This window comes from Lathyrus oleraceus, chromosome 7, assembly GCF_024323335.1.
Source record: "Lathyrus oleraceus cultivar Zhongwan6 chromosome 7, CAAS_Psat_ZW6_1.0, whole genome shotgun sequence".
NCBI classification, from domain to species: Eukaryota; Viridiplantae; Streptophyta; class Magnoliopsida; order Fabales; family Fabaceae; genus Lathyrus; species Lathyrus oleraceus.
The window spans coordinates 134,059,259-134,071,715 of NC_066585.1; the positions used below are offsets into that span (position 1 = coordinate 134,059,259).

Below are 12,457 nucleotides of genomic sequence, written 5' to 3' on the forward strand. Positions count from 1 at the left end.
ACTTAGTCAAGTTTTTTGTTCTTTATTTTATAGGATGTATCAAGGTTCCGGACTCGGGTCCACGAATATGTCCATATGGATCCGATGATTCAACCTTATGTTGAAGTCGCCGGTTTTGGTCATATAAGCAAGATTTTGTCTTGGTCCGTAGATAACAAATTCATTATAGCTTTATGCGAAAGATGGCGACCAGAGACACACACATTTTGGTTCCCAACCGGTGAGTGTATCGTGACGTTAGAAGACATCTACATGCTTTTGGGACTGCCAATTGAAGGTAAGGCTGTTAATGGTAAAACCAACTATGCAAATTCAATTTTCATGGATCTCTTGGAGACTGATTTGTTAGATGATAACGCAAGAGGTCAATGTATACTACTTTCACGCCTTAAGTCGTACTATAATGGTTTATACTTAGATGAGCATTCTACCGAAGATGCTCGAATAATAAAAACTAGGTGTTACATTATGCTGTTAATTGGCTCGTTTTTATTTTCCGAAGGTAGTGGTTCTAGCATGCATATTATGTATTTACCTCTACTTAGACATGTAGATAGAATAGGAAGTTACAATTGGGGATCTGCTTCTCTAGCCTATCTCTATAGCTCCTTGTGCAAAAACTCACACAAAGACACATTTACATTTTCTGGATGTGCTGTTTTGCTACAAGCATGGGGTTGGTCAAGACTACCGTCTCTAGCACCCGTCAACAACAACCCTTTCACATTTCCGTATGCACACAAGTAAGTTGTTTAAATTGCTATATCTTTACTTCTTTAAAGATTATTACCTCTAACTAATATTTTTTGAATTTTTGGTGTAGCTGGTCTGCACGTGGTATGAGTTACAACAGATGTCCAAGACACTGTATTACTCAGTATCGCAACCTGTTGGATCACCTTTGACTGACAGACGTAAGGATAATAACTTAATTATTTCGTTATATTTTGTTAACTTCTTCTACCTAGATTAGAATCCTATCTTCTTTCACATTTCAGTTCGTTTGGCGTCCATACCTTAATTTGGATCATGAGCATGAGGTCAACGCTGAAGACGCGGTCGTATGGACTGCATGCACACCAATAATACGGTTCACAACTGTGGAGATGCACAAAACTGATCGTGTGAAGCTGCAGTCCGGTATGCCCCAAAACATCCCATATCCCCCAACTAGCCTAGGAGAATGGCATCTGCGCAAAGTTAACGACCAATGGAACTTCAATCCATGGCAAAGCTTCGCAAGATCGGAGTGTCGCAAATGGAAGCACCACCATGACCATGTATTAACTGACGCAGTCATGCTAACTGAAGAAAAACCAAGTCGTACTTATATGGCTTGGCACAAATCGGTTGGTTTTCAGTTCATCGTCGAGGATGTGTACTTGTACGACCCACGCCAAATGACTTACACACCTGACACCTCAACATCAAATCCCCAACAACAGTGTCAGACTGGATACACACAACCCCCTGTCCGTCAAACGTTCCGTTCAACCAACACACAAATATACAACCAAAACATGCCATACACCCAACCCCAATACCAAGAGCATATCCCATACCACCACCAACAAATTGACCATCAACCTGAGACCCAACATCGCTTCGCACCCACCCCATCACCCTACCAAAGTCTCCTTAGCCAGAACTACCTCAACAAACCATCTTCTGTAGTTGGTAGTGACGCTCCTGGCCCATCAGATGCTCAAACACCAGTGGTGAATCACCAACGTGGGTTAGGGCCACGGGTTAGGGTAGCTAGGGGATGTGAGACCAGAGGTCGGTTAGTTGATCCCGGTCATCACCATTAGGATTTTTTGTGTAAACGGAAAACTTTATTAATATCAATTGGTCCTATTTCAAATTTATTTATCACGTATACCATTTAGCAAAAAAAAAATACATTTTACACTGAGGTGCCAATCCAATTGACGCCTCCTCTCAAGTAATACACATGGGTGTCAATTGGATTGGCTAGGACACATGCCCTAGCCAATCCAATTGGCGCCTCCATTCAAGTATTTAAGAGGAGTCGTCAATTGAATTGACGCCTCCTCCTAAAAGTGGGGTAGTTTGAGATTTTTTTTGAAACCAGGGATATTTTGGAAATTTCCATGAAAAAGTGGGTTATTTATATAAAAAATTCAAATTTATGATTAATCAATTTTATTACATTATTAATCACAGAAATATAAATTATTAAATACATATTTTACTTATAATTTATTAATCAAATTTATTACTTTTATTAACCAATAAAATATTTAACATTAACTAAATCATGATATTAAAATATGAAATATAATAATCAATCTTTACATTCTATTAATCAAATTCAGATATAAAATTATAAAATATATAAAATAAAGCAAATAAGATTGATTAATAGAATGTAAAGATTATATTTTATATTTATTATTATATAATTTATTGATGAATGAAGTAGTAAACTTATTATATATATAAGTAAAATACGTAGTTAATAATTTAATTTTTATGATAATTTAATAATAAAATTGATTAATGATAAATTTTATTTTTATATTATAAAAATAATTTGAAAAATAAAAATATTTTTTAATTTATAAAAAAATAAAAATATTATTCACCCTATAAAGAGAGTGAATAATATTTGATGTAAGAATTGGTGAAAGAATAAGATTATTCTTTTAAATAATTAGTAAAAAAAATTTGTCAATAAATATCATACGAGAAAAAGGTTATTTAATTTTTTTTAATTACTTCTACTTTTTAAAATTAATAACCATAATTTTAATTTTTTAAAAGAAAAAAATTCACATTTCTCCAATTAATAACTTATACTCCATAATAAGTTAAAGTCTATTTTTCCACACTTATTCAAAAAATTTATTTCTTAATATTTTCTTTTGAAATATATTTTATGGGAAAATGTAAAAGCAATTTTAATTGATTGTTGTTTATAGAAGAAATAAAAGGGAAAATAAATAAGTATAATTTATTTTTAATTTTTTTATTTGGGAAAAATGTATTTTGAGAATAAAATAATTAAATAAATAACTTTTTTTATATAATTTATAACAAAAGAAGTAATTGTCTTTTTCTTATAAATCGTAAAAGACTAATTGGATTAACGGAACATTGTTTTTCATATATCATTTCTTTTGTTTTCTATACATACTAATATAATATATTTTTTTAATATTTTAAATATCAACATTTTTGTATAATACTTTAATTCAATTATTATTTCTATTAATTTATTTATTTCCATAATAAATAATTAAGATTACTATTTTGTAATTTGTAATTATTATCATATTAAATTTTAAAACATAAAGACAAAAAAAAAATCTACAAATACAAAATATAAATAAAAATCAACGAAGTACTTTTCAATGACATCATACAATTAAAATTATTTATAACTTTCCAAGTGGTTATGTATTAGCTTGACGATTAAACAATTTCCAATGGCAAATAAAGAAAGAATTATCCAAAGTTGGTTGTTATCAACATTCAACACACAACACACTCAGATACGAGTTGTGAAAAACATGTAACATGACGTGGTTTTGCGGTGTCAGTTTTATCTTGTCTCCAACTCCAACCCTTTCCAATTCACATAAATATAAAATTCTCAACTTACTTTCTTCTTACAATTTTATTTTTACATATATCTATCTATGTCTATATATCTATATATCATTACCAGTATTTGAAAAATGCCTGGTCTCATTGCTGGTGAGAAAAAATTTACAATGAAAAAAAAGAGTTTTTCAGATTTGGCGAATCAAGATAAGTCAATTGTTTCCAACGAGGCTCTCGATGATGATGATAATAGTTCTATTTTTGCTGGGCTATCTGATGACGTTTCGAAGTATTGTCTCGCACTCGTGCCTCGTTCGAATTTTCTAGCCATGGGCTGTGTCTCTAAAAGATGGAAGCGTTTTATTCAGAGCAAAGAGTTCATAACCGTGCGAAAACTGTCCGGGCAGCTTGAGGAATGGCTCTATATCTTGACATCAGATAGTGAAGGAAAAGGAAGTCATTGGGAGGTTATGGATTCTTTTGGTCATAACCGCCGCTCTCTTCCACCAATGCCTGGTACACGGAAGGCTGAGTTCGGCGTCGTGGTTCTTAACGGAAAACTTCTTGTTATGGCCGGCCATTCATCGATTGATGGACCTGTTTCTGTCTCGCCAGAGGTTTACCAATATAATTCTAACCTCGACAGGTATGTTTGTCAGAGCAGTCTTAATTTTTCAAAAACCCTCTAGATTAGTCTCAATTTAACTGTAACAAATATTTTGAGGTGAGAAATTTTGATAGTCTTCCTTGCATGTCAAATAATCTCGATTTTTTAGTCAAATAAATTCTTATGTCTTTCCATAGCTGTCTATTTAAAGTTTGTAATTGATATTGCAGTTGGATGAGATTGTCAAACATGAATGTGGCTCGGTACGATTTCGCCTCTGCAGAAGTCAATGGCTTGGTTTATGCAGTTGGGGGATATGGAGCAGAAGGCCACAGTCTCTCTAGCGCCGAGGTTTATGATCCGGATACTAACAAGTGGACGTTGATCGAGAGTCTTCGTCGTCCAAGATGGGGTTGTTTTGCTTGTGGATTCGAGGGGAAGCTCTATGTGATGGGCGGAAGGTCAAGTTTTACGATCGGAAACTCCAAGTCTGTCGATGTTTACGATCCCAAGAAGCAAAGCTGGTGCGAGATGAAAAAAGGGTGTGTTATGGTCACTGCTCATGCAGTACTTGAAAAGAAGTTGTTCTGTATGGAGTGGAAGAATCAAAGAAAGTTATCGATATTCAATCCTGATGATCATTCATGGAAAACCGTATCGGTGCCTCTGACGGGGAGTTCGAGTGTTGGTTTTAGATTTGGGATTCTGAATGGTAAGCTTTTGCTGTTTTCACTGAAAGAAGATCCTACTTATAGGACTTTGTTGTATGATCCGAATGCGTCGCCAGGGTCGGAGTGGGGGACTACTGATATAAAACCTTCTGGTGTGTGCTTGTGCAGTGTAACTATCAATGCCTGAAAATGTTTAATGCTTCTGAATTGGAGATATTGATAGAGTAGGCAATAGAGCTAGTGTTTTATGTTGTTTTATGATTGTGATTCTAGTAGTGTACATGGTTATGGAAAGAAAATTGCAACCACAATTTTGGCTGCAACATGTTTTTTTTTTTATGAAAGATTGGAAAACGAGTGTAGCTTAATGTAAAAATATGTAATCCATATCCATAATGGTAAGTTGATATTATATATTCTAAAAGACCTATTATGTTATGTTGTTTAAAGAGTTCTATGAAATTCTTAATCTACATGTTTACCGGTGAATTTGGTAAACAAAATAAGTTTTTATTAATATTTAAATGATAAAACTCGAAAATATCTTGAAATATATTTGTGTAAATTATAGTTTTTGAATATGTTATTGTCGAAGTCGAAGAGCAATGTTTGAATGATAATGATCCGAATTTGAGTGAAATTGAAATGTAAAAGCTTTGCAAATAATGTGATTGGAATCGAAAAACAAAAATTTAAAGATAAAATAATAGAAAATATCTTGAATGCAGTAATAACTTAAATATAAAATGCTTTGAATTCATAAAAGTGGAACACATACTTACATATTTATTCGCTTGTTTCTTGATACGTATATACTTTGAATTTGTACGATTTTTAGTACAATTGCGGACCCCTATAACATAAGCAAAAGTCTCCTTATATACTAGCCTAAAAATAACTATCCATAACAGTCGACTAGACACATTGTGCCACGTCTCATTCCCAAACAACCGTTATCTTCGACGAATTTCCACGTGTTTCTGAATAACCATCTGGTCTCATCCACATCCAATTCATTTGACTGATCAAACAACTAACCCAAATATTGGAAATTTTACTAAGTCCAGATTTCATACATTCTCTTGGTCTTTGGCTAGCGTTCGACTAGTATTTATTAAGTTACCCTTCGACAAACTAAAGTCATCAATTCAATCTTATGGTCTCAATCGACCATGTTCGACTTCACCTCACTATGGCATGCCTTTGTGTCTTGCTTATTATTAATATCCATGTCAAAAGTCCAAGGTAACAAATTGCCCCCTAAAATTTCATGTTTTGATTTAGATTAGAAAAGAGAAAAGTGACAATTTTGAGTGTCTTTTCGACACTGTTACGACTTCACTGTTGACGTCACCGTCATCATTACTACTTTAGTGCGCTTTGTCATTTTCCATAAGATTTTCTCCGAATTTCATCATCACTCCTAGTTTCTAGGAGAACATGAATGTGCACGTCTTCACTATCTCCTCCACTCACATTAATGCTGCTACTTCATAACATACGAAATCGTTCCACTACTTCCACGCGTATGCCATATGTCCGATTCTAACTAGCGATTGCGATTATAAATACTCAGCTCCATCCTTCCTTTCATCTTCTTCGTTCACGCATTTATTTAACTCACTTGCGCAGGAAAAATCCTTTTCTTCTTCTTTGCAAAAGCTACTAACTTCAACAATGGCAGCCAAAACTCCAACTCAAAAGCTTGACAATAGTAAGAATCCCTTGCCATTCACGATTTTTCCAGAAGAAAACGATGAAGGGAGGGATTTCGTACCTGAACCACCATTGTTAAAAGAAAAAATCTCCAACTGGGCGAACCAGGTACTCATCCCTTTTTCTCTATCTAGTAAACTCCTTGCATTCTTGAGGCCTTACCCAACTGCAAAGTCGCATTATGGGAAAGTTAAAAACTTCTTTCTAGGCTACCCAGTTACAATGCCTTCAGCGTTCAAAAAACATGCTCTCGATCTGTCTTTCATGGATAAACCTGCGCATGTCTTTCGATCTTCCCCTCAGACTCAAAGCAAAGAGTTCGTCGATTGGCTCGACAAAGTCCAATCCTAAAGGAAAAAACAATGGCAGGAATTAGGTATCTACGACATGATCAAAATTTCTAGAACTTGCCCTAGATATAATCCAACCATGTTGTTAAGGTCGATCTTTTTCTGGGAAGGTTCAACCAACACTTTTGAATTCCCATGTGGCATGTTAACACCAACTTTGTTCGATGTGACAGCTATCACATGACTAAGCCCTCTATGAGAAATTTTTACTCCGACCGTGGAGACAACCAATGAATTCACCATCGAAAGAATTAGTTTTAAGAATTTCATCATTGACAACCACGACAAACAAAATGCTGAAGTCTCCGACCAGGATCATATTTCCTTTTTAACCCTTTGGCTTTTCTACTACGTTTTCTGCTTCGATTCTTTACAAGTAGCCAAGAAATCTGTACCCTTAGCTATTCAGCTTCATGAGGGTTGAAATATCTCCTTAAGTAAACTCATCTTGGCAAGCCTTTATGAATAACTTGGTGAAGGCTCCTATAAATTGAAACATCTTCCTGAAACTAATAATTCATTATTGCTTTCTGGTAAGTTTCCCCAGCATTCTTCAATCCAAATGACATCACTACCCACTCATAGGTGCCTAAAGCTCACGGGCATCGGAAAACCGTCTTCGACACGTCTTCATCTGCAATGAAAATTTGGTTATAACCAGTGTCATACCCTAAATTTTCCCTACCCTTTCCACTTCTCATCTGACCTATGACTTAAGATTCATGCTTCATGCATTCATGTTAATACAAACATCATCGATTCAAAGTTGGTGTTTGGTTAAAACTAGGGTTTTGTTTGAGGATGGGAGAATTGCTCATCACATGGGATGCAAACCCTAATTTCACACCCTCTTGGATCTTGATTCATGAGGTTTACATCATGATATCCATTTGTGCATTCAAACCCTAATCTTAAGGGCAATTTGGTTTGGATACACTTGTAAAGCCTTATTGCTTGATATATGACCTTTGATCATGTGGTTTGTCTAGTGACCTTAGATTGAGGAGGCAATATGGTGGTTTTCATAATGCCATTGCCACTAGAATCATTTGAGGATCATGGCTTGTTGCATGTCTATTTGTTTGATGATTCATTTGGTCCAAGGTTTTATTTCATTCATGTTTTATTCATGTTCATAGTTCATTGATTCTTGATTCATGGTGCATGTATCATAATTCATTTCTAATCCATTAATTCTTGATTCATGGTGTATTCATAGCCCAATTGTTCAAGTTACATGATTCATTCAAAGCCTTTAATGCATTCAAAAATCATGATTCAAAACCTGTGGTTCAAACATGAGTTTTGGTGGGAAAATCTTATTAAGGCATTGTTGCATTAAAAGAGTTATTTCCCTTCAAAAGGGCACATTTTTACAAGTCCATGCAGTTACCTCTTAGTCTAAAACCTATAGTTGACTTTGGTCAAATGTTGACCTTTTGGTCAACTAGTTGACCAAAGTCAACCAATCACCCAAAGACTTAAAATTAAATCTAATTTCTTCATTCATCATCCTTATGATCATGCCCATTTTGTACAAGACCATGTCACACATAAAAATATCCCATGCCATTTCATATTACTACAACACAAACATTCAATGTATTTCAAATTTTGTGGTAATCCAACAATGCATTTCAAAACCATTCAAAGATAAACATTTAAGTTTCCAAATCAAACTTTTACTATTATTTAAGTCTATTTCCAATTTAGCATTCCAGATAAATTTCAATTTGACAATTTCATAAATGAGTTCAATTAATACATTTAATTGCTTTGTCTTTCCAAAGGGATGACCCTATTATTATTAGGAATTGCTTTACATTAAAGTCTATCCCCTTTCTCCAAGTGTAGAGGCGTACATCTTCTCCCTAGCTGGGAATGTCAATCCGGATCACGGCCAGTAGTGCAGGACCATGGATTTGTAGGTTTCAAACACCACTCACACAAGCCTGAAGATGCTACCATGTTATCCATGATGGGGGATGATCACCTACAAAAAACAAATACCAACTCACAATATTCTGACATACACCTGCAGAGTTTAACACATGCACATTTTTAAGTCATCGCAAAATTAATACCAATTGAAACTCACAAGCTACATTTAAACATAACATGTCTTGCTTATTCCTTCAAACAGACCACAAAGTTGGTTCCATTTGCACTGCTCCCGATTCGGACCTACATAAATTAAAGAAGTTCCCAAGTTAAAATCAGAATCACAAATATCATTAATTAAATTACACATACTAACAGTCCTTTGTCAAAAGTATCTTTCCAAGAAGAAAAATGAGGTTCATAATAGAAAAAATCAAAATAGGTTGAACCATGCGTGATAAAATAAGTTTCCTACATCATTTCTCTAACAATATCATTCATTCTCCTGCACTAAACTTCAGATTCAAACAGAGAGTTAAACTGAACACAGCTAATCGAATTCACTCAATTAACACTTATAGCAGCATCATAACTAAGTTTAACAAGTTAACAGCATGGCATAAAAAAACCCTAACAAATTATAAAAGATAATTTCAGTTTCATTTCAATCCAAAAAGGTTTCTAAACTAACTAATGCATTTACATTTAATTTTTCATTTGAACTTGAATCTATAACTAATTGAATTAACATATAACTACACTAACAGAATTCCCAATTTCTAATTGACTATGAATTTCGTGAGAATTTGGAAGGAATTTCATTAGAATTTCGTAACTGATTCACAACTCTATAATGCATAACTTGGATAAGGGAATAGGTGGCGCACACCTCATTATTCCTTGAATAAGCAAGTGGGAGGCGCTCGCCTCACCACCACGCATATTCGGTTTCCGCAAACAACTTTCGGTAATAATTTGAACGAAAAGGGAATAGCAGGCTTTTGCCTTATTATTCCTCAAATAATTGAACGATTGGTGTGAATCATATTTCTCAATTTTTTGTTGTTCTTCTAAAAAATACCAAACACATTAAACCTTATTTCTCGCCTCTGTGCGACCAACAACTTCACTCTTTTCAGAAAGAACATTGCTTAATCCTTTCTAATGCATACACAAACTTGCGCTTAAGTCTCCACCGCGAGCATGCAAGCCAACATTTAACCTCTAGGATGCAATCTAAGCATTTGTTCATTAAAACACATTCAACTTATCAAACATCTTTCCTCGCCCCCGTGCGATTGAAACTCTTTTTAGAAAGAACACTGTCTAATCCTTTCTAACGCGCACAACAAACTAGCGCTTAAGCCTCCGCCGAGAGTAAAAAAGCCAATGTTTAGTCTTTAGAATGCGGTCTGAACAGTCGTTCATTAAAAGACACCAACCAACCATAGTTCCCCTAACTACGAATGCTCTGATTTCCTTATTGCACTATAAGGATACGTAGGCAGGAGATTGCTAGATCTTCGCGAGCACACTAATAAAAAACCTCCCTTTTCCCCCTTTCTGAGGTTTCCATCCATCTCTATTTTCAGTCCTTTATTTACTCGAAGAAAAACAAAAAACATTAGCTAACATTCAAATCGCAAATTAAACTAAAAGGTTCCCGTTGAGTACAACGGACGTGAGGGGTGCTAATACCTTCCCCTTGCGTAATCGACTCCCGAACCGAATATGGTTGCGACGACCATTATTCTATTTTTCAAAGGTTTTATCGATATTTTCCTATTCCTTGATTGGGATAAATAAGGTTCGGTGGCGACTCTGTTCGAACTATTTTTCCACGACCATCGTGAGGGATCGTATTTTTCGAGATGCGACAGCTGGCGACTCTGCTGGGGATATTAATGCCTCAAGATAGAGAGAGTCAAACCTAATTTAGTTTAATTTGCAATGAATGTTAAAATGTTGTTTCTTTCTTCCATGTTGCTTCTCTGTATCTTATTGTATTATTTATGCTATATGTGATTTACTCTGATACTGTGATGGGTGGTCTATGGTGCTTGATGCATGTTGTAAGATAAGATCCGTACCCGAGCTTTAAGAAGAACTTAGAACCCGGAGTTAAGTAGTATTGAACTGAGGGGTATACACCTTGTTGGAACAATACGAAAACTTCACCTAGAGTAGATCTGTTTGGAATTTGCATCATAATATGGCTAGCCCACTATTGCGAGGAAACTTTGAACATGGTCCGTGACTCTAGGAACCTCGCCTTAACCCAAAGTCTATTTTCATGGTTGGTGATTGTGTAGTATTGAACCGAGGGGTCTACACCCTGTTCAAATGATAACGCGAAAACGTATCGTATTTTTGGCTCCATATGCATTGCTTTTTACTCGATTAACACTTATTATTACGCAATATTTTATGTTTATTATAGGTATTTATCGATTAAAAGGTTTACCGCAAGCAAAATGGAAAATAGCAAAAAGGAAATAAAAAGGGAAGAAAAAGAGAAGAAAATGAAGCTTTCAAGGAGATAATGGGCCACCACCGCAAATGGGCTTGTGGCGCCCATTATCCAAGGAGCGTGGCGCCCGCCACATTGGCCCAAGGGATAGGTGGCGCCCGCTACCAACCCTTGAGAAGTGGTTTTGTGTTGCTACAAAGGTGACGCTCTCCACTCATTAAAAGCTAGGGTTGTGGCAACCGCCACAACCTAGTCTTCCACCCTTTTCTCCACCTTTTTAGCCACGAAGCCACCCACCTTTGCTACAAATGAGGAATATGGAAAATATATATAAAGGACCTCTCAGACTCGCACAGATTTCTCGCTCTTCTGCCAGTTTTCAAGTTTATGATTATTTTTTCATTCAACATTTATTTTCTTTTAGTTTCCTAGGATGTTTCTTACCTTGTACAAGTGATAGTTTCTCCACACCGGGACTATTACGGTTTATCATTTTACGCATTTGGGATTCAATTGTAAGGGTTATTCATTGCCAAAGCCTGCCAGAATTATTTTAATCAAAGATTCAAGATTCAATTGCAGTTCTTAAATTGCAATCCAGGTTTTATTTTGATTACTGTTTTATTTATTTATGCCTTATTGCATGTTTAATTTCCCAAATACCATGTCTGTTACCGAATCCATCTCCGGCTAAACCCTTAGGTATCAGTATGTAAAGACCGTCGAAATGACGGGATTCAATAAACAATTGGTGTTGGTTTTTATAAAACTTATTTTTCCGGTTTTAGTTTCTTATTTTAATCAAACTGTTTTTCATACGAGAGTACAAAACAAACTAAGGTTATCGTCAACAAGAACGAGAGTTTGAGATTTTAACCAGATAGCTGAAACTAGGCATTAATCCTAAACACAGCGAGAGCGCTTTAGGATTAATTAGACTTTATTTATATTAAAAAATTACTTTTAAATTCAAAATGAGACTGCGAGAGCCAAGCATTCTGGTTTAGGAGTATAGTCAGAGTCAATAAAAATGAGAGTGTGAGACTAAGTCCTTTCTATAAATAATTTCTACTGAAGAATATTTTAACCAATAAAATTACACCAACTACCTATCGAATCCCCGAAGTTTGAGGTATTACATACCGATATCCCCTATATCCCATATCTTATTTCTATTTATGTTATAGTTATT

At 35.1% G+C, this 12,457-nt stretch overlaps 1 protein-coding gene across 1 annotated transcript; it reads left to right on the forward strand.

The window, feature by feature from the left end:
- The first annotated feature begins 3,433 nt into the window (after positions 1 to 3,433).
- LOC127106219 (F-box/kelch-repeat protein At1g67480) lies at positions 3,434 to 5,272 on the forward strand. The gene is made up of 2 exons (XM_051043516.1): positions 3,434 to 4,216; positions 4,408 to 5,272. The coding sequence occupies exons 1-2, from the start codon at positions 3,705 to 3,707 to the stop codon at positions 5,033 to 5,035; spliced, it is 1,140 nt and encodes a 379-aa protein (XP_050899473.1). The 5' UTR covers positions 3,434 to 3,704; the 3' UTR covers positions 5,036 to 5,272.
- The last annotated feature ends 7,185 nt before the right edge of the window (positions 5,273 to 12,457 follow it).